This window comes from Myripristis murdjan, chromosome 9, assembly GCF_902150065.1.
Source record: "Myripristis murdjan chromosome 9, fMyrMur1.1, whole genome shotgun sequence".
Taxonomy (NCBI): domain Eukaryota; kingdom Metazoa; phylum Chordata; class Actinopteri; order Holocentriformes; family Holocentridae; genus Myripristis; species Myripristis murdjan.
Window position 1 is genome coordinate 5,030,068 of NC_043988.1, and position 23,786 is coordinate 5,053,853.

The 23,786-nt window shown below is 40.7% G+C and overlaps 2 protein-coding genes across 3 annotated transcripts in view; one reads left to right on the forward strand and one right to left on the reverse strand.

The window, feature by feature from the left end:
* Positions 1–4,619, reverse strand: part of stxbp1b (syntaxin binding protein 1b) — a 30,238-nt gene extending 25,619 nt beyond the window's left edge. Inside the window, exon 1 of one of the 2 annotated variants that reach the window (XM_030059917.1) lies at positions 4,493–4,619. In XM_030059917.1, coding sequence (XP_029915777.1) covers positions 4,493–4,529 — 37 coding nt within the window. In that variant the 5' untranslated portion in view covers positions 4,530–4,619. The remainder of the gene's footprint in view (positions 1–4,492) is intronic. The other variant, XM_030059916.1, reaches the window with a different exon arrangement.
* A 2,007-nt stretch (positions 4,620–6,626) lies between these two features.
* Positions 6,627–23,786, forward strand: part of niban2b (niban apoptosis regulator 2b) — a 47,680-nt gene continuing 30,520 nt past the window's right edge. The window contains exons 1-4 of the mRNA XM_030059915.1: positions 6,627–6,929; positions 18,377–18,507; positions 20,387–20,515; positions 22,279–22,384. Coding sequence (XP_029915775.1) covers positions 6,875–6,929; positions 18,377–18,507; positions 20,387–20,515; positions 22,279–22,384 — 421 coding nt within the window. The 5' untranslated portion in view covers positions 6,627–6,874. The remainder of the gene's footprint in view (positions 6,930–18,376; positions 18,508–20,386; positions 20,516–22,278; positions 22,385–23,786) is intronic.

A 23,786-nucleotide genomic window follows, 5' to 3' on the forward strand; every position in this document is an offset into this window, starting at 1 on the left:
CAAACAAATAAAAACAAAAAAAATATATACAATAAAAAAGTAAATGAAGTAAAACGAAACTTGGATGATGTGAAACCCCTGAGACTCAGCTGGATCCTGCGGTTTGGGGACTGATGATGAAGACCTGTGTACATCAGTGAATGAGTGCCGTCCGTCCTGCGACCCAGCAGGACGAGGGGCAGGAGTCCTGATGAAGTCCTGAAAAGCAGCTTTCAGACACGGGACAAACACACACCCAGCCCGCTGCTCCAGGACTGTGAGTCCAGCTCCACGTGTGAGCAGCAGCATCTGAGAAACACATATCTGCTGCTTACTGCCACGCATTTGTAGCCACGTTCGCTATTTCTACTATTCCTGCTGAGGAAATGAGCTCAGCAGGATGCGACTCTATTTACAGATTAAGCATATTAGAGTTAAACCCATTTGTCAACTCCCTATTGTTTTTTAATAGTGTAAAACTGGGATATGGGCCAGTCAACGTGTTTTTTTTTTTTGTTTTTGTTTTTTTGATATGATGTGTCCCATGATGACAAAATTCAGGGGGAAATCTGAAAACGTTTTTGCATTTTTTGGGCACAAAAAGGTTAAATTCAACTGACAAAACTTGAACTGACAAAATAAAGTCGATCAGCAGCTTCAAGTCCAAAATGTCAGCCTTCAAAAGCCCATGCTGTTCCTCTCCACGCGCCACACACATGACCAAACGTCACTGCCGATATGTACGTGGGAAACGTGATGGAGACGGAGCAGCGGGACAAAGAGCGGCCCTTTAGAGTGTTGTTGTTGTTTTTTAAATACATTTTATAGTAATTTCGTGGCAATTTTTTGAAAGTATTTCTTTTTTTATTCTAGTCTCTTTCTTATAATGTTTAACTTTTTGTAACTAATTCACTGCTAATTTTCAGGATTTCTTGTTCATTTGCTAAACTGACTTTTTCCCCATTTTTTTGAGAGAAATCAGGTGAAGCGATTAGGTTAAAGGGACATTACTTGAAAATTTTCCTTGTCCACTGCAGTCCACCACCCCTCACCCCACTTTGGGATTTTCAACCGCTCAATAATGGAGGATGGTGGAGTACAAAGTCTAAAAAGCTTCAGTCTCAAGCCATAAAAAAATAAGCGTCAAAGCAATATTACTATTATATATAAGTGCAACAGTAGTATAGTATCACCCCTTGACATTTCTGTTGAATCGGTGCTCTCATTCATCGACATAATCAAAGGACAAGCTGAACCTGCCATCACTAACAATAAACAAAAATAACACAAGCTCTGGGATTCACATGATCAGCAGCTAAAAACTGGAAAACACCGGCTCCTTGAGCTGATGGCAGCCAGTCAGCTGACTACGATGGGCTCGGCAGGTGACTTGGGCACAATCACATTCATACCATTACTGATCCGATTCTGGGCTTATAAAACACTAAAGACACACACACACACCACAGAGAGTTTCCTACACACTGACCTCTCAGGTTGTGTTTCTGAGACGTCTAAAAACCAGACAGAACAACCTCCCACAGGGAAACATGCAGCTGACATGGCAGTTCGATCTCAAGCCAGAATTCCAAGCAGGAAACTCGGGCAGCGTTTTTCAAGCCACAGTTTTCTGAGATGCAGCGACTGGACCTCTGTGCTAACATTATTAAATATTTCCATAACATCAGCTGTGAGGGGAACAATACTGCTAGGTACAGGGGCCGGGGCGCAACTACAGTCTGAAAAGTGACAGACATAATATTATTGCGTGTATGTGTGTGTGTGTGTGTGTGTGTTAATTTCCTGCATTCTTAGTCAGGCTTTGACTGATCATGTAACCACCACCGCATGTGTTTGAATGCAGAAATAATATAAGGAATTATAGACACGCATAGTGCTTCAGCAAAATACTAATCTCTGGTATCATAGTATAGACATATGTACATTTGTAGATGAGGGACAGGATTTTGGTGATGGAAGTGTAAGTAAGTAAGTAAAGTAAGTAAAGCTTTACTTGTACTGCACTTTTTAAAATACACAATTACAAAGTGCTTCACATGCAGGAAATAAAACAAATACATAAAAAAATATACATATGAGGCATGAAATTGGTGGCGGAAATGTCACCTAGACCTCAAACGCCTCCAAAATCCAGGGATGTCTGTGTGTTGTGTGGATTAATTAATTGTGTGGATTAAGTTTCTGGCTTGTTTCCGGTTAAACCAAAAAACTGTCCATCACTCCCTGAGGTTAAAGTCACTCCAGGTGACAGCTGATGGCTTCTGAGATTGTCCAAGGACCAAATGTGCTCATGTCAGGAGAAAAGGACACTGTGCAAACCACACACCTGTGCCAAAACAGGGCCATGAGGATCAGTGCTTGTTGTCTGCTAATCCCATTGAGTGATCTATGTGGCCCAATACAAATAATGAATAAGACTGATGATCCAGTTCAACTCTCAGAAAATACTGAACAGGTCAGCAGCAGACTGCCTTGGAAACTTGTTGAACTGTCTCATCCCTCTGCCTGATTTTAGCTTTTTGTTTTATTCTTTTGTGTGTGAAAAGAAACATTCGAAGACTCAAGATGACTACTGCATGACATTAAACTAGACTGATACTGCAGAAAATAATGAAGATCCTGCAAGATGAATCAAGAAAACAAGTGAAATGATCTCAGTGGCTGATTTTTCCACTTTTCAAATGTGAAGACAGAACAAAGGGCTCAGAGACTTCTTCAAGACCCTGGTTCTGCCTACTCAAGATGCTGATTCTTATTTTTTAGAAACCGCATTGAAACAACCAATCTGGCCCCAGTTTCAATGGATTTCATGCATTTCCTGCAAGAAACAGTAATGAAACAGGGAACTTGGAACTTGAAACCACCAAAATGATCAATCTGACATGAAAAAATTTGATGAGTCTGCTACAAAATTTCCCTGGTTGACATTTTTTGCAACGTGGCCAGTCGCTTGCTTAGTGCTTTACATACTGCAAAATATGCACCGAGTTATTTAATGTAATATCTAATAATAATGTCTGGCAATCTTTATTATAATATTATGTATTATATTCTGTCGTATTACATTCTGCTAACGAGGTGGGATAATTCCACTTGTTTCCAATGCAAATCAACTTGTTTGAATTTTGTCAACTCATAGGTTATTTTCTGAATACTTGATAATGATTTTATGAGAAAGCCCCATGTTAAAAGCAATCCTCCAACCAACTGAAAGTGTATCGGTTAATCCTCAGGTTTAAATTTTTGGTGGTGAATATGGAGTGGAGGAAAGAGTGCTGTATGACTTTGCTCATGTTTTACTCAAGGACAAGTAGTAGCCTACAACTGCAAAAATCCGCTTCAGTAAATGACCCAAAAAAAGTGTCTCATTTCAAATGTACTTGGAGTAAAAGTTACTGTTAATGAGGCATTTTCCATGGAGTTATAAGGTATCAAAAATTTGAAACTAGACTCGTTCCACTGGAAAATTGCTCCAACTCTGCTCTAGTCGCCTTGACTCATCGATCACTGTGGAACTCTGCACAGTTTGACAATTTGTGAAGAGCAATTTGCAATCTTGTGCCCTATATGGATGGGATTTAAAATGTAGCTCAGGAAAAATGTAGACTACTAAAAGCAAAAGTCACTGACTTTCAACAGTAACTACTAAAAAAGGGACAAGTACACTAAAAACTGCTCAGTTACAGTAGCGTGAGTAAATGGAATTAGCTCTAGTGAATGACATTTTTTACAGTGTGCGCACCAGCAGCCCGCGCCAGCCTCCTGCTCTGAGAGGGGAAGCTTCATACTGGGACTCATAACATATAACGCATAACAGAGGCTGGGTGGTCGTTCATTACCTCAGAACATGAAAATGTATAGAAACATCTGAGTTTTGACTGGCCGGCGTTAGGAAGCTCCCACAGCTCGGCCAGGTCCTCACCACAAGCGCTTGTTTCCGCTGAGGAGGCTGTCGACTGAAGCGCCTAATCCGCAGGGACTAAGATTAGCGAGGGCGGATTTACGCAAAAGCAGGACTTCGTGCTCTTATATCGCCCAACAAACGCCAATCTGAAGGCAATAAACCACGGACGTGAGGACATTTTATAATCTAATCAAAGAGTGTCATCACACACAGCGCACACAGCAGCAAACAGCGGCTGCTCTGCTTTCTTGGAGAGATTTTGGAGCAGCCGGCATTTGGAGAGCCGGCGGTGTGTTGGTGACCGTGCGCATTTTGCGCGCAGAAAAATGAAGGGAAAAAGAGAAAAAACGGTCCTTTGTTTCCGTTTCATAAACATAATGTCAGTGAGCAGCGAGCCAGACAAGTGATAAATTGGTTACATAATATTATCTCAGATTAGTGCTTTGAAATGGGGAAGTTCATTCATCCCAGCACTGAGGCCTCGTTCTCAAATAATGATAACAAGAAATCAACTGAGGATAGACAAGACAAAGTAAATCGTAATTCTAATCATTATCATGGGAATGAGAAGAAATATTTTTCTCTTACTCTCTCCAACAATGGCCTTTAGTCCGAGAGGTGCCATGCTGAAAGCTCCGCGGCGTCTCCGCTGCTCGCTCTCCTCGGTGCTCCGGTAAGACTGACCGGGAGCGCGTCAAGGCCGCGGGTATAAGCGACCAACTTCCGCTTCACTGCATGTCAAACGTAAGCCTGCAAGAAGGAATATAGTGTTGCTGTTTTTGTAGAGAAAGGCGCTATGATGAAATGAGCGTCAGTTTCAGGAGGTGCTGGATCATTAACACGTTTTTTCAAAACAATCGGCTTACAGGCTCAATGACAAACAAGGACGTGTCATTTTATTTATTTATTTATTTTATTTTTTTTATTACTTGTTAATCTGGAACCTGCACACGAACACATACATACATACATACATACATAAAGTGAGTATTAATCCTTTGACACATGAGCAAATTCTCTTATTTCCTTTAAAAAGTAGGATTAAAATACAGTGTATTTAAAATTAAATGACAATATGATTACCATCAAATTACCACAAACCCCCGCCCAAAAAAGGTGGAAGAAAAACAAAGAAATTACAAAAAGAAAAGAAAAAATATGTTTTAAAAAAATTAAAGGAATAAATCAGTAAATAAATACAAAAAATTCTAACTCATTTGATTATTATTTTTATTATATTAATATATATATATATATATATATATATATATATATATATATATATATATATATATATTTGTGTGTGTGTGTGTGTGTGTGTGTGTGTATTTTTCCATAAGAACCTGTGATTTCCAACCATTTTTTTTTTTTTTTTTAATACAAACAATTTTGTTCAAAGGGTCACGGTGTGCCCTGAGACGCCAACTTTTTTACGCTTTTATTTGGAAGGCAACATCTCAAAACCGGAAACTGTATGTCTGCTATTTGCTGTGAACGAAGAGGGACGCTGTCCCAATACCGTCCCGGTCCTCGCGATGCAGCGTTTCTATCCTGAGCACAGCGCGCAGCTGCCAGCACCGCGCGCTGCTTTTGGCTCCGCTCACTGAGACATGAAGCAAACTGGAGCGCCACTGCAGTACCAGCATTTGACCAGAAGAGGGCAGCAGAGCCAAGGTGAGCGGCTCAACACCTTCACAGAGGAGAGGACAAACCGAAGAGCTCTCACTCTGGATAGATATTATCATCATCTCCAAGGACCCACTGATCTATCATGAAAACTGTATATATTATATTATATTATATTATATTATGGATCAGAGGGTGGACCGCAGTCTGTTCTCCAAACAGCAACAACATTATAATAATGATTATCATCATCAGCAGCAGCAGCAGCAGTAGCAATAGTAGTACTAGTATCATTATTTGTTAGCTAGTTTGTTAGTTTTTTTATGTTTTACGTTTTTATGGTATGAATTTTGCCATTTAATATCTAATATTAATTAATGATAATTAGAAATATTTTTTTGATTTTTTTTTAGTATGATTTTGATTTTTTTTTTTTAATTATTTTATTGATTTACTTATTTTATTGGTCATTTACTGGTCATTTTCTTGTAAGTTTTTACTCATTTCGTGCTAATCTGACAATCTGCTCATCTTCCTTATTTTTTTTTTTTTCTTAAGAAATCAAGAGCTCAGGTCCCACAGGGTTGATTTATGTTTAAATCATGGTGATTCATGTTTTTCTTCCACACTGACCATCTTTGGGCTGCTCAGTTAATTAACACAGATCACTGAACACATTTCCAGACTACATTAGATAAATGTCAGCTCCGCAGCAATAAATAAATAAATAAATAAATAAATACCTTGGAGATGTAAGATTTCTTCGAATCACCAACAGTTCTGATAATTATTGTCAGCTTTTGGTTAACCACAGACAAAAATACTTTTTCATCATGTTTTAATAATCTGTCATTTGAAAATAAGTTGTGGAAATGTTGGTGAAACTGGAATTTATAGGAAAACGCTGACCTCCCATGTAATATGTATCACTGCGCTTTCTGGTATGTATCATTTCTCGGCTGCAACCTGAGGTGAACGAGTGTTCTTGGTTGTGAAGCTCGTTTCCACGACCTTTTCCCCAGCATGTGAATGCAGCAGCGGGAGAGGGAGGCTGTTCCTGGCTTCGTTTTAAAGGAGGGTGTGTCTCTCTGTCCACGAGACGCTGCCGTCACTTTGCTGCTCAACTTCACTCAACTTTTTTTCTCCGTCCTTCCCCCTCCTCCTTGGATCTTTCTTTGCCACCGCCCGTCTCCTTTCAGTCCTCCTGGGTTATGCTGGAGGCTTAGACGGAAGGCGAGGAGAAACTTCAGCGCTCTTGACTTGTTTTAGCGGATTTCGTCCTTGTTGTCGCAAGTTCCAGAAGCACCAGTGGAGGTAAACGTGGGACGTTAAGCTGTATCCACCATGGGGGATGTGATTTCCAGTCACCTGGATGAGGCCAAGAGGGAGATTATCACAGGTGAGTGAAGGGCTGTGGAGAGTCACTGCGCTTTGTGGCGTTTGGTACATGTGTGTCTTTACGCAGCGGCCACCTTCAACCCTAATAAGATAAGAGTGTATGGGCTGACCCACTATGATCTCCTGGTTGCCTTCAGGTAACTTCTCCATAGTTTGAGGGAAATGCATTATATTAGTCCTCTAGGGATGACAAATGTGTGTGTGGGACTTAGTATGGAGTTTAATGGTGTTTAGTCATCACCATAATATCCCAGTATGTATGAAATATATCTGTAGTACTCCCTGGTAAGTTTCTAGTGACTTTTTAATGTTTGTTTTTTGTTTTTTTTTAATCCCAGAAATTCACCACAGTTCTCTAGTATATCAGAGTTTATTGCTTTGCTGTCATATTTGTATTTCCCTACTTTAATTTTAAAAAAAAAAAAAAAAAAAAAAAAGTTTAAAGATAATCAGGTGTTGTTTCACTGCCAGGAAAAGACTACAGATTGCAGATTGCAGACAGGTAACTTGCCAAAGAGCATGGGTGGAGCCCACCCCCTCACCCTGCCTTAGATTAACTTCATTGATACTGTCATTTGGACTTTGAACTTAATATGACTGTGAATATCGGCATGCTTGATGAGTTTTGGCCCTCAGACCATTTTTTCCTCATCTAATCTGAAGAGATTAATTTATTAGCCATGGTGACCTGGTAGATTTCCAGTTTGCCAGCCACTTGTTGATCAGTTGTTTTTGAGATTAGAAAATGACGGTGGCTGCAGCCTTATCAGCCCTCAGCCAGAGTAAAACAGAACTGGGCCGGTATAGCGTGCAGTTAATTTCCCACCCCGTCCACAGGCCAGTGAACTTGTCCAGTCATAACTGAGCTCAGATCTGAGCAGCTGACTGAGCCAGGTTAGGATACAGTGTGTGTGTGTGTGTGTGTGTGTGTGTGCAGGAGAGAACATGAACTCTTAAGCCTCACTGGGTAACAAAGTCAGCGGTCTGCCCTCCAGCACTGTCAAAGTGTGTGAACCTCCTTGCTGCAGTTGTGATTCCTTATTGTCAGTCAGTCCAGAAGTAACTGGGTGAAAGTTTTGTGAAAGTTTAACGCCAGAAAAAGTTTTTATTGAACTGATTTATCCCAGCTTTCAAAATGTCTCTTCATGAGTTTTCCAATATCCATTTTTCTGCTCACCCCATCACTGTAAGATTTTCAAACCGATGCACAGAAATAGCCTGGTATTAATAATCATAATTACCTAGTTAAGAAATGGACAGCTTGTTGGTCTTCTTACACCCTTTAAAATCCTGCCTAGTTTGTCTTTACACCCCCTAATTTCCAAGTAACCTCTCATGAAGAAGAAAGGGAGACACAAAGCAGTATGAAAGGTCTTGGATTAAGAGCGTCATCCTTTTTAAATGCCTTGACCGTCTAATTCAGAGTGAGACACACACACACACACATACACACACACATATTAGATGTGGAATCTGAGGAATGCATGAAAAAAGCATGTGTGCTTGTGGCTGGATGGAAACCTCCTCCAGGCCTTGGGCTGCACAGCCAGCGCCACACAGTCTCTGCAGCCAACACCAGCGAGCCCAGTGCCTGACTTCAAGGGAAATGCCTGGATTTATCATTACACACACACACACACACACACACACACACTCACTCACTTTGTGCATTCCTGATGTGTTGAGAGTGCGATAAACCACCGCGCCAGAGATCAAATTGGTGAAATTAATTTTCTAGATACGGTGCTCATGTTCGTAGATAGCGTCATCACTCAGTGCCATTGTATTGTGTGGGTGATTTATGAGGTGGTGATGAATGGGCCGCGCCTATCTCCTGTCATCTCCCTGTTAGAGGAGCCCTGCTTTGAATGCTGATAAGAACAACTGTGGGAATCCCTGAAGCGCAGTCGTTTTTTCAACAGTGGGCGACAAAACTTGATTTGACTTCCCCCCATAACCTCCATCATGAGGTCAGGATTTGAGGGTGGGGTTGGGGGGGATTCACGTGGCTAACCTCTCATTTCCTCTTTGGAAACTGCCGGGTGTGCACGTGTGCCCAAATACACACACAAACAGGCTTATGTATACTCAAGAGGGTTAGATTGACATGCAGGCCTGGTATTAGGTCTTTTATTAAAAATCAGATATCATCCCAGGCAGTGTGGCCCACGATGCATATTATGCAATTTATTTGATTACATATGATTTTATGAACTGATATGAACTGATTTTAAAGGGAAAGTTCAACCCATTTTGAAATGAATGTTACCTTGGGGGAAGTAAAATTACAGTGTTTTATGGTTTTGATGCTGATTCAGAGGATTTTTTTTACTCAGGCTAGAATACATTTCTGGGGAAACACTGAATCCTTGGAGTGGAATGTGTAGGATGAAAATGGTTGAATTTATAAATATAGATATGTATCGAATATGTAACATAACTTAGATTGAATCCTAGTACACACGCACATGTATGTAGACACATACAAAAGCACACACATTTAATCACACACTTAAACACAGGGGTCCCCTTATGGACCGGTGGTTGCCTGGTCAGTGGGTGAGGGGCTGGGAAGCAGGAAATCCTAGCGTGGAGTGTTATCCCTGGCTTTGGAGGGAGTGTGTGGAGGCCAACAGGCGGCCCTGTGTGGCCTGGCAAGGTGTGGCACTCTCACCCATCAACACACCCTGCACAGCACAGAGAGGCTTGTTGTTAAAGGTTCAGGTAGCAGAAATATCCACGAGTCTGTCGGTGGAACCCCTCAACACACACACACTCACTCACTCAGCTGCACATTTTTTTGAATTTTAGTTCTGATCATTTTAGTAGGCTTTTTAGCTTTTTTATTGACCTCTGTGACACCATGAATGACACAGTCCTAAATGGATGACAAAAGAAGTCATTGCCATATATATATATGTGTGTGTGTGTGTGTGTTTCAACCACAGTTTGTACTTTGCCATTTAAGTTAGCCAGTTATCGACTTGTGCCCTGAAACTGTGATTCTTTGGCACCGCCCATCCAGGACTGACTCAGCCAATAAGACTGCTTCCGAGAAATGTTTGCAAAGCTACAACTCCAATCTGCTTCTAATTTACCTGACAAACATGTTTAGATCTAACTAAATTTGCTCTCACTCGGTTTAGTAACTCATTACACGAGCGCAGAAGCCCACTCCTGCCTCGGCTCTGATGGGAACATAGTTTAAATTTATGAGTCAGCCTATGGCTCTGTCTCAGTGGAATGTTTTTGTTAAGGCACTGTGGTGAAAGGAGAGTGGGTGGGTGGGTGAGTGGGGTCGTTCTCCTGCAGGCCTATTAAATAGTAGTCTGGTTTCCTCTCTTAACTCAGATCTTTACGGTCAAGACACGCTGGAAATGTTTGTACTAACTTCGATGATAAGGAGGGTTGCCATGCCAACGAACAGCGGTGTTGGCTGGATTAGATTACCACAGTGATGCAAGACAACATCGTGGTATCATTAGAGCCGATAGCTGTTCTCAGCACTGCTGAGCCCCCCCTGGACAATTACCTCTGCATGCAGCAGCACAACAAACAGTCACAACAACAGCTCCTTTCACTTTATTACAACCTCTGTAGGTCTGTGTTGCCTTTTCTTGTACTTTATTCTTCTGCTGAATACCTACAAAATGAAAAAGTAAAGGGTTTCTTTCTCTGTACGGAGTTTCTGGTGAAATCTAATTACCTCATTAGTTTGTGTGTGTGTATGTGTGTGTGTGTGTGTGTTTTCCTCCGCCTGGTAGAGGTGAAGGTGTTGCCTGGGTGGGGAAACTATACAGTAAACACATTGAGTCTGTTGTATTTCACATGTGATGGAATGTTCCTCACTCGTGCACATATACACAATGCCACAGAGAGGGGTTTGTGTGTCTACCTGCATATCCCACCTGCTTTCCAACATGCACTTATACCAATTGAGGTAGGTGAAGTCACATAAGATGCATTGCCTTACATCAGTGCAGTCTAGCTTTGGGTTTAGGTTTAGTTTGCATGCAAGAACATAGGGGAGACCGGGGACAGTTGTAACACATGTAGTCTCAGCACTACTAACTCTGTCTGCTATCATAATATCACAGTCTTTATGAGTTGTCAAATACAGGAAGTTCCACGGTTACAGCCTGCCCTAGTGCCAGGGTTAGTTGTAACTCTAGCTGGGGCAAGATGTAACTTACATAGAAATAGGGCAAAATTGAGCCCACACTGAAATAAAGGGCATATAAATAGTGGTTGTGATCCTTTTGCACTCTGTATTAGAATTTGATCATGTCTTTTACCACAGCTAAGAGTGCATGTTTGGGTCGTCCTTAGAAAAACTTAAATCTTATTCAGTTCAGGAATTTAAAATGTAATTGACTTGAGATACACTGCTCCATCACATGACTGTTCAACCTGAAATGCAGAAGTACCAGAATGTCTTTATTCTTCATTGGGGGTTAGCTTTAACACTTTAATCAAAATGTTTACAACTAACCTCAGTCATACCAGCCGTTTCATTCCTAGCTTTGGGACAGTGGTAGTTTGAGATTGGACTGAATGCATGTTTAATTTAAAACATGTTTGATCAGTGTTAATCAAAATATAAGCTTAGTCTAAACTTACTTTCTTACCTCAAAATCAGTGGTGATCACATGACTCTAACTTATCCCCTATTGGTGAACTGTTGCTGCTACAACTAGCCCCATATTACATTTGTGCCCCATCTCCACTACTAACAATAAAATACAAAGAGAACAGTGTTTGCATTGTGGCCCAGATGTAAAATTCCATTAGTTTTCCATGACTTTCCATGGCCAAGACAGAGCACTTCCATGACCTAAAAATGAGTTTCCTTCCAGGTTTGCTAATGTTGTTTTTCAGTCTTTTCAGTCTTTTCCATTCCAGTTGCACTGAAACCCATCAGCTAATGCAATGAATGTGTGAAACCAGTTGGGAAATGCATTGTGCCTTATTTCTGTGAAACGTAGCAGATTTTGTTTTTGACCCATTTGTAAAATTCCCTGATATTCCCATACCCCCTCAGAGAATGAATCAAATCCCCTGACTTTCCCTGTGTGGAATACACTCCTCTGAGGTCCATGATGTTCCAGAAATTCCATGAGCAGTGGGAAACCTGTCAAGAAAACAGAAATGCAAACTGTGGCAGAACAAAGAAACTCTGAAGCACTTATAAAATCTCTCATCCCAAAAGGGAAAAAGGACTACAAACCAAAGCAAAATAACTGCTGTATTACTACCATTAGATGTGCGTCTGTGCACCGTAAGTAATTGCTTTGTTTATGCCGGGCCAGATACAATTTATAATCAAGCCTAAGAACAGTGTGTCCTGTGCGGTACTTCCCAGCAGTAGATTACAATTTATTTTGCTCTTACTTTGGCTTTGCTTGCTTACAGTGATGAGTATTTACCAGAGTAAGGAAAATCACTGATATTGTGGACACTTTGTTTTACAGAGGATTTAACTAATCAGATTAAAGACTCTTTGTTTCCTTGTACTAACTTGCTTTTCTCAGACCTCAACCAATATATCAGATTGTTGATATTTGGGGCTTGTACTGGTATTGTATTAATTATTATTATAAATACTGATGTCAGCCAGTCAGTGTCATCCACATCTGAGCACCTCTAACTTGTTAGATGTGCTGTTAGATTGTTAGAAGTTTTTATTTTATTCCATATTTGGTTTTGTTATTTAATTGCTTTATTGTTATTTATTGGTAAATTTATTGCTGACTAATACTACACTGGTTATCTCTGGGAAGCTCTTATATTTTGTCATCAAATGTTGTGTAGATGCCAGAATTTACCTCTGAGTCTAGTGAAGTTGTTTTAGGTCTAATCCAGTGAATCATTGCTGATGGGAATAGCCCTCTTGATAACTCTGGTGACATACTGCCTTTTCCCGCACTGGTCCTGGTGTGGCCTTTGGCATAGTGTTGCCATGATCCCTGCACTTCTGCTGCTGTTTTTCATGAGAGAAACTGTGTCAAAAAGAAAGAGAAACTCTGTGGTCAAAACAAATGACAGCTGAAATTTGACCAATTTGAAAAATGAATTGTCACAGGATTAGCATTGCCGGAGGAACCCAGTCTTCACCAAAATATGGCTTCTAATGTGCCTGAGAATTTCTACTTTACAAATTAAATGCATTGCAGTTTTCCAATTAGGGCAGCAACAGCCTTCACAATGATTACAGGTTACATCAGATCCCCAGGGAAAAGTTGCCTGGGGATCTGTTGGCAAATGTCCATCACCAGTTCTTGACCAGTAATAGATGGAGACATTCTCTGCCTCACACTATGAAGAGAACCTAACACACATTTCTCAACATGGACTTCACACACTCATGTCCTAAGCTTTCTCAATAGGCCTAACCAGCATGGTACAGTGAGAAATACCCCAAGTAGCTGCCACAAATATTCAAGTTGACTGTCCATTTTGGATTTCTCAGAAGTTGGGAAATAGTTTTGTAACAAGGCATGCACTGACGCTGCCACCTCTCTATTTTGGCCATGAAACCTGCCTAGTCAGGGATGCGCTCAGTGGGGAAGTCAGTGGTCAGTGGAACTGCTGAACAGTTTAAGTGTACCGTGGACAGCATTATCTCTTGAGTGCATCTCCTGCTGTCTTTCTTATTTTCTGGGATGAATCAGGCCTTTGATTTGTCTTAGTCTGCGATGTGGTCTATTCGTCATGTGATTACGCCTGGCGACTTGTCCAAAAGAAGTATGTCAACCATGCTATGTTTCAAAGTAACCACTTTTAAGCAGTCCCTGCCAGTCCTGCCAGATGGATGAAGTTGAAGATTAGGGTTCAACAGACATTGGTTTTTGAAGGCCAATACCAACATTTTTGGAATTAAACTGTCAATAGAAGATAATTTCTGCAGATTTTTTTTAGTTTGAATTTGACCATTTTCAGGCCAAAAAATTGATGTTTTTGGTTTCATTCCCAGTATTTTATACTTGTCAGAGTTTGACAGCTTCTGAAAGTATTTAGACCATCATGGGACACAAAAATCCTCCATTGAAACACACTTAGGGGACACATAATTGAAAAGAATGTACGGAGGAGCCTTCTTCATATCAGGACAACACTCACTGACCAACATGATACTAAATTATATATCAGCCTAGTTCAGTGGTCTAACACTTGTGAAGATGCCAAAAAGCCACTGAGCCTCTTTTTGTTGGGGAAAATGACCAGCACGGTGTATCTACTAATTTCCAGAAGTCATGCATGTTGGTGTCTGATGCTGTTTGCACTTGAACAAACAAAAGCTTTTTCATCTGTAGTCATGGTCATATGCAGCTTAGTGCTGTGTGACTCAATTGAGTGTCAAACATACACAGATCTTTGCATTGTTGTGTCTCCTGTGGTTACTAAATGAGTCACCCCTGATGCCCTCCCCCACCCTCCTCCTCCTGCAGCAGTCCCTCCAAACACATGGCACATGGTGACATCTTGCCTTCACGATAACCTCAATAATACACCCACTCTCATTCTCCTCCCTTTCCTCTAAAATCCAAGCAAGATTTCAACATAGGTTCCCCATTTTTAAAATAAGCATCATTGACTGAAATGCTTCTACTATCCCTGAAGTGACATCTGTGTGACGTGAACACAAGGAAAGTCAGGAACGGCCTGGTTCAAGTCCTTTGGTAGCTCCTTGCTGAGTTCCCATGTAGAATTACTGCCATTCAGGCAAACAGTAAAAGTGCTGGAAGAAAAGATTATGTTTGCAAATGGAAAATGTCTAGAAACCCTAATGTTGGATGTTCTCTTGGCGTCTCCCCCCTTGGCGTCTTCCTCCAGTCACTCCTTCGCTTAGCTAAGGGTCACATTCCAATGACACTTCCTGTCCAAGCGACCAGTAGTCAAGAAAATGCTTCCCCCTCTCTTTTCAAAGGCACAACCAATTGTGTTCACCTTCAGGGAATAAAAGCCAAGAATATGACCTCTAGTTGATATTATGCTAGGAAGCAATCATGAACAAAAGAAGAACAAGGATCTCTAATCTTGAGATAACCTATGAATAGCCTCTAATCCCGATGAAAAATCAGGGAGCTTCTTGGTAGGTTTTACTTTGGGGACTGCTGCAGGACAGGAACACCTCTGTGGAACTAAATGCTCTCTTGTTGAGGTGTTTTGCCTCCTTGACTGTTTTTTAGCTGTGATACAGTGTGTGACCAAGTTGAGCAAGAGGCTGCTGTGGTGACTGAGTCGAAGGGTTGGGGTGTGGGAGAGAAGCAGTGCATATGAGAGATTTTTACATTTTTGGTCATCAGGATGTTTATTCAAGATAGTTTGCATTAGTCATCACTGTACAAACAGTAATGTCAGGCCCTTTTCACCTGGATCAGTCTTGTGTAAACCCAAATGTTGTCCTATGGTGACTCACAACACTTGTCCAACTGGATCTGTCCTATTTTTTTGGCTTAGGCCTGCTGTTCTCTGTCTATACAGTTTACAGGTGGGCTGCAGCTATCAAACAGACCTTTGCTAGTTGCAGCACTCTGCTCTTGTCAGCCACACCTCAATGATTATAAAGAAATCATTTAAGTAACTGATGAAGCAAAAGTGACAAACTGTCATATTAATTTTCCCATTCATTTCTGCAACCAGTCCCCTCTCCGTAACTATGCCTGGCTGCCTTCCTAATGGCTTCCCCAGAAAGCCTAATTATATACTCTGCCTGGTTAGGAAGAAACTCTGATCCATCTCATTATTTCCTCCCTAGTGCAAAAGCAACATTTCATAACCACAATGCAGAGCAGATGGGATCAAACGGGTCATCTCTCCTCCCTCCCTATTTGCAAGTACAACTGTTGAGCATATTTCCCATAGAGCCCAGATGGAGAGAGACATGTTTTTTGCCCATACACTAATTACTATTGGTGTGTTAGGATTTATATGGCCCCAAAGCACTTTCAGCACAATTAATATCTTTCCAGATCCTGTTATTTTTAGGACATGGGATTGTTGTAGACTTACACAGGAATGCTCTAGAGCTGGGTCCAGGGTAAAGGTGGTGGGTGGATATTAGTTGTTCCTAGTAGATTGGTCCATAAAGAATTGGAAAGACTCGGTAGTCCTCCATCCATCCCAACCAAAGTAATTTGGCACCAGCTAAGCAGTTCTTTCCTTCTGGTCTGACCTGGATCCAACTTGATCCACAACTAGCAGACCCCTCCCAGGATTCCTATGCAGGTCTGGATAGTGCTGGGAAAGAAACTGATCATTCTCAAAGTTTTGTAAGCAGACAAGAAGATAAATTATAGGAGCTGGTTCTCTCTTGATTCACATACAGCGTGGGAGTTCTTAATTGTCATTTCACATACTGTTAATCTTGTGGCCATGTGTTTTTAAAGTGTGGTCTGAGATCCTTGCGGACATTTCAGGGGGGTTCCAGCAAAATTGAGAATGCTTTAATTCCACTGTTGGTGCATTCCTGTAAGTTAGCCCAATGAAGCAATGTACAAGAATGAGTTTTCCAATCATAGTTTTCAGTCTGCATTCTGTTTTTACCTACAGTATAGTCATATATAATTCTGTATCACATCACGCCTGAAGACAGAAATCTCATGCTAAGATTCCCATCTATTCTGTGTTATTAACATGAATGTGTGAGGTCTAAAGCACTTTTTTGTTGGGTGGGGGTCTTTGATATGGAAAGGTTTGGGAACCCTCAGGGCTGTCAAATTGCCCAACCACTACCAACATACATTGCCTCATATGTAAGACCAATTAAAGCTGTCCAATCCACTCAAGAAATTGAAGTCGTAGCCTAATCCTTAAGTTATCATCAAAGACTGTGATGTCTTTTCTTTGAGATTTCTGTCAATTAATTCCTTAACCCTTGCCTTTTTCACTGAGGTTCAGATAAAAAACTAGTGCTGTTTTGGCTGAGCCAGTTGAAGTTTAGTTCAAACAATGAGATTATTTCTGCCTACAGGAAATGTTTGTATAAGCAACTCTCCATCTGCCATTATTATCCATAATGAACAATAATGGACTCAGCAGTGCAAGTTTTCCTTTCACTAAATGTTCAACGTGAGAAGTGGGAAGTGTGAAGGTCAGCTGGGGCTCTAGCAAATAGTAGTGATGTGGACTCAGAGATAAAAGACAAAGAACAGTGTTAAATGCTGAACCTTCTGTCAAGGCTGTGTTTGACTTTCAGTGTTTCCTGCACAAATAAGTCTCGGTTGTAAGGTTACAGTCAGGAAGGTGGACTTGGCAACCAAATTATAACTCAGTGGACATAGAGGCTACATGAGAAATGGAGACCTGCCTTTTAAATGTAAAGCTGAACTGAATTGGGTGCCCAGTGTATCATAGAAATGTCGATATGTTGTGTTTTTAGTATTCCTTTCCACCATTGCATTATTATGTTGGCTTTTTCCATGGGGTCTGGAATTCTTTTCTGGTGTTTTTTTATTGAGTTCTTGTTATTTGTTGACCTTTGATGGAGCACATTAGCACTGAGTGTGCAAAATACTGCCAAATAACTGAGCACAGTCCCTCTTGCACAATTCACATGCTCAGAAGTCCTGACAAAAAAAATCCTCCTGTACTTCATCTGCATCTCTTTATCTCAGTCTAATTCTTTGATTAGTCTAGCTTTGAGAAGTGAAAGAGAGAGACTGGCAGTTTCCATTTTACACATTCCACGTTTGATGCATATGACCTTTTGATCAAGTGACTGTGAACATGATCTTGTGCCAGCTGCTTTTGGGTTTCTTACCACCCTGTGTAAGCATTTGCATGAAGTCTGAGTGTTCCTTTTTCTTAATTAATACAATTTATTTGATCCTCTAAGTCAAATTAAATTGTACCAACTGGAAAAATAATCATATAAGACCAGTCATTTGAACTAGTACTGAGTTTTATATAAGACTTATATTTTCCTAAAACAAGTGAGTATGTACCAACAAGATGTGATAATGTCACTTGTTTCCAATCAAATATTATTTCCCAGACACCAGTGGAGTGATCTGACCTGTTAAATTCCTGAAAGAAGTTAAAGTGCATTGGAAACAAGTGGATTTAACTTACCTTATTATTTTTAAGAAAAGTATAAGCTTGTAAAAGTGAATGTGACTAAATTACTGGGGGGGAAAATAAAGAGGGATACTTTTTAATGTCTCATGATGACAGGGTAAGCTCATATGACTTATTTTAAATGACACTACAAAGAAAAACAGAATTTAAATAAGAACTGATCAAACGAGAATTATACATTATGAATACATGGCAACAATTTTAATACATTTAACAATGCAACCTTACTGACACGCTCAACGATGGCAAATACAGGCCTACCTACCAAAAATACCTGCATTATCCACTTCAGCTTATAAAATCTTGGAGACTAAAGGCCACTACTTGTGTATTTGGCTCTCCTAACCGTTTTGCTTGTCTGTCCTCCAGCTCGGACCGGGGAGGTGATGGGGGAGTTTGGGCGTCTGTACGAGCAGCAGTACTCTGTGGCTCTCTTCAACAAAGTTCGCTTTGACATCGAGGGAGGAGGCGGCCCGCAGGCCCAGCTCCTACACCGCAAGGTAAAACAGTCCTCTTTTCCACTGTACACGACTGTGTCCGGATTCACTCCTTTGACTGAGCTTCACTCAAATTAAAACTTTAGAGGAAGCTGTCTGACTGATCACCACATTCTGTCCTCTTTTAAAACAGCACTGAAACAGATTTTCTTGAAACTACTCCTTAACGCTATAAGATGCTGTGTTCATAGTAACACTGCCTCCATGTAATATATACAGACGAGCATAATGACCGTAATATTCATTAATTGATGGATCAATTCAAGCAATTAATGGCATAATTAGCATAACTGGTTGTGCAATATATTATAGTTGTTGTGGGGAGACGTTAGGCAGTTCAAGTGCTTTTTGTGTTTTCTTGAATTTATTTGTTCAGTGACTTAGCATTTATCTGAACTTATTTAGCTGTCATTATAATGTAGTGACATCCATTGTAGTTTCTTGATTTAATGTAGGTTGAGTTGGCTTTAGATGGTTCACCTATTTTGTAAAATGTGATCTTGTTTCTCTTCCTCCCCAGTTGTTCTGTAGCACAGTAGTGGTGCTATCTTCCTCTGATTGTTACTGAGTGCTGGATACTGGCTGGATGCTCCAAATGCTAACTGTTAGCCTCCTGCCATTGAGCTGGACTTCCCGCCAGCTAACATCCGGAAAAATAACCACCTTAATCCACTCAAAGATTTAAATTCACTTTCCGTGTCGCTGTCCAAGACTAAAAAGCACATGCAACTACCAAGTGCGCACAAATTACTGTTTAAAATAATGTTATTCCTGTCACCAACAACCAGAAAGATCCGGTAACTTCTGCGCTTCCTGTATCACTCCACACCAGAGGAGTAGCAGCCACTACAGAGACAGAAATAGAGGTAGATGTAGCTTGGGTTTGCTATTGTTTGTTTCATCAAACACATGTTGGAGGACAAAAATAACAACTCTCTCCATAATACTAAAAGAACGCTGGCAAGTACTGTGAACAAGAACATGGTGCTACTGTTGATGAATTAAAAAAGAAAAAGAAAAAAAAAGAAGTCAGCATCTTTTAACACTGTTTTGTGCCATTTTGTGCTGTAAAAATTCTGCTGCACATACTTTATTTTAATAATGTGAGTGGATCAAGGTGAAAAAATAGTGAGATAAATCACATTTTTCAAAATGGGTGAACTATTCCTTTAATGAACTTTGTGTTTTTGCAGCTCTAGTCTTACCTTTTATTGCAGTTGATTTGTCCCTTCTTGTAGAGCAATTAATGCCTTTGATGATGACTTAAGCTAGAGGCAAAATATTGATTGCTCCAGCTTTCTTACTTCTTTGAGCAGGCACATCTTGTTTTTTTTTTTTTTTTTTTTTTTTTTTTTTGAGCATTTAATATGTTTACTCCAACATAAATAGAGCGTGATGTCTGGTACTGTGGTAACACAGGAGAACCTGCAGCGATAAAATCAGCCTTTATTCAGCTGGAGGTTATTTCAGTTGTCAATGGTGTATTATAGTGGGTCTAACTTGTAAATCGTCTTGTCTGCTCTTTACAGTGTACTATCAAACACACATGCACTCACACACACAGTTTAAGATGTGGGAGTGGGTCTGGAGTCTCATAATGGCCTGGTTTAAGAGCGTGTGTTGAGGAATGCAGTTGGCTTTCCTGAGCACAACAATGCTAACGGGGTGGCTGGGTGGGATAAAGTCAACAGCAAATATGGCCGAGTTATGTTTCTCTACAAACCCATACAAGGGCTTTTTCCTGTTCCCTGACTTCGATAGCAACAAAAACCTCTTTGTCTTTCAGGTCTGTCAGAGCAGTATAGTGGCCTGAAAATGAGTCACCTGTTTTTTAATAATTTGTGGTATATTTTTAGTTGAATAGTGTTGTTGTCTCCCTCAGATTCCTCTGGAGAACAAGTCCATCTTTTCTGGATCGCTGTTTCAGTATCTGGAGGAGAACAAGAAATGGAGAACCCGCTTCCTCTTTGTCCCGGACTCTTACATCGTCAACTATTACGACAACAAAGCGGTGAGGAGAAAAGCCCCGATTTTCTACACAGGTCCAGAAAGACCAGCGATGCTCTGCAATGTGATCACAACCCATATATATGCAGGTTGTTATTCTAACCAGACACCACAGCAAACGTATTTTATTAATTCACACGTCTTCAGCTGGAACACAGGAACTAATTATTGAAATCAGCTGCTGTTGGAGTGAGCGGATGAATCTCCACATATGTGGCTCCTGGCAGCACAGGGCTGGAAACCATTGGTATGCACAAACAATCTGAGTATTTTCAGCTTTTGAAAAGTTAGGAACTGAAATAAAAAATCTGGAAAAGCATGTTGCTTGGTCCCAGTACACGACTACACATGTTGATGTTGTTCTGGACTTTGGGCTGGAAGATATATTGATATTATATTGATATTGTGATGTAAGACTGGATATTGTCTTGGATTTTTGATATTGTAATATCAAGTGTTGTCTTTTCCTGGTTTTAAAGGCTTTATTATAGTAAGGGGAGGAAGTTTTATGAACTTATTAGACTGTTGTAGTTGCTCTATTATTTGCTTTTACTCACTTAGCTATTGCATGCATTACTGATGATTATTTATCAAATGTTTCATTGTATAAATATTTTGTGAAAGCAGCAATATTTATTCCTACAATATTGTCACAATATTTATATCAAGGTATTTTGTCAAAATATTGTGAGCCCCATCTGGACTTATTCTTACAAACTGAGCTATTGAGTCATATTGCAGATTCACTGGTCATATTATCTAACCACTATTACTGGGATTCATGATGTTATTACAGAATGTAGACACAATCTTCAAATCCATGTCAGAAATGATGAGCTGGTTTTGATGTGTGTAGAAATCCTTATGCGTCCTCAGCACCTCTACAAGTGTGCTTGATGTTTTACTGTGCGGACATTGTGATTGCACCAACCTGTGAGCAAACTGCTCAATTTTCTGCAAATCATGACTGCAAACGTCCTGTTAGAACAACGGACATGACTCTAGCTCCGACGTTAAAGGACTCTGCCAGCTTTTTGGGACTTTGGCCCTATGGTCACCTTAGCCAATATCTGATCAAAGGATTTGCACCAAATGGTAGACAGCTTTGTCTGGTGTGTATACTAAAAGCAAATTCTTGTTTCTTGTGGTCTGTGTGGTCTCTGTGCCATCAGCAGTGATATTACGTAACAGTGGCATGTGCGAATGTCCGCAAAGGGTCCCTGCACACCTCTTGATTTGTGAGGCCACATCACAATAGTTGTCTGGATCATTGCTGTGAGAGAAATCCCGGTCGTGGAACGGTATTGCAACTCTATGACAATGGCTCAAACTCCGTTCTCTCAAGCCGTTTTGACCACAAGAACCGTCGGCAGAGACTGAACACACTCTCCACACCATAAACACTGTGAACCCTCAAGAGAGCCTTGAATTGGCTGTGACACTTCAGCATAAAATATGTTAAGCAGTTGTGTGTGTCAGAACAAGCCTGGCAGGGTTAGATGTGTGTCACTGAAAATGAACTAACCATCCAGCCTGACTTTTGCAATATCGCCAAGACACAGACGTGACACAGTCCCCTCATCCTATAATGACTAAGGAAGAGTCAAAGCAGCTGTTTAAATTTTTACTTTTGCTTAGTAACGCACACAGTTGCACGCAGGCATCATCATGTGAATGGACAAATCCCTGCAGTGCTGTCTGTTTTAGATTATGCTCGTATGATTCACAGTCTCACATCTACTGTCTGCTTTCTGTCTTGGCTACCAGTCCCATGACAAAGGGCTCCACCCCAAAGGAACCATCAACTGTGCCGGCTACAAAGTGCTGACATCTATGGAGCAATACCTGGATCTGATCAGCAACAGCCTGCCTGGTGAGGACGAGTAAAAGGAGAGGAGGATGGAGGAGGAGAGGGGAGCACGCAGAAAATGCATGGCGTTGAACCTGCATGGTGGTCTGAAGGCTGATAGTGGTATTTTTGGATTGAAGCGGCTCGTGGACAATGCATTGAGTCAATATTTTATTCAGTTTCATTATTTTTATGTCCAAAAGAATTGTACAGATTTGTATTCATGTCAGGATGGAAACGCCCCTGAAACATCATTTAGACCATCATGATGCAGTAAAAAAAAATTATTCCAGTCAGTTCAGATTGAGGGCTTCCCAAGGACCACCAGTCCAATATTGATCCACCATGATTTCACAATGAATGTGTAATAAATCAAACTGCATCTTATCCATCATATTAGAGGCTGCCAACATTGACTGGACCACATGCCATTCAGTAAAATGACAATATTGGACTGATATATTGATCAGGAGTCCAAACAGTGAGATGACAGTGGTGATGGGGTAGGATCAAGGTGAGGGATGGTGAATGTAAAGGAAGGAGGGCGATGAAGTGTTGGGTTCGGGGGAGGAGAGTGAGTTAAAGCTGGAGGAAAAGAGGAGCACCCAGTTGAACGAGGGGGGAGGGAAGTAGGATTGGAGTTGCAGTGGAGTGTGTGTATGGTGAGGGGCCCACAGTAAGGCTGCCGCTAACCTTAATGTCATGTTTGATCCTTTAAACAGCGCAGACTGGTTTTGTTTGAAACAGCTAGAGGCTGTTTAAACACTTGTGGGTTCAAGGATGTTCATTTTCCTTGTGTGAATTAGAAGCTCTTAATTTACCAGGCATAATAACTATATGGGTGTTTGTCTTGCAGAGACATGCAGTACAGTGTTAACAGCTCATGTAACATAAATAAATATTGGAATGGGCGGTACAGGGACAGCGCAACTTTGCATTCAGTGCATAGGCACAGTGTGTGATATACAGCAGACGACCAGGCGGTGCAGAAAACTGCAGAAATCAAGCTTAACAAGTCATTCGATCATATGATTCCTTTTGGCAAAAGTTACGTAATAGGCCTCTGTTCAAAAACGACAAAAGAATAAAGGAAAAACGTGTCAAAGAGGACAGATCGAACAAAGAAACTGACGTGGCAGCTGCTAACCAGGTATTTTTACAGGTCAGCAGTGAGCTAGAGTGATTCTAGTCAGAAATTTATTGGACAGAGCCACTCACAGAATGCACAGTGGTGTTTTAGCTTTCTGTAATTATTTGGATTGGAAAGCAGCTGCAGATTTCAGTGGGTCCAGGACTATTTAAGAGGGAAACATGCAGATAAAAGTTTTAAACGCCACTTTAAATCACAGACCGTGACAGGGATGATTACATGAAAACCCTCATTGATTTCCCCGGAGAGAAAACGCATTGGATCCTGAATTCCATA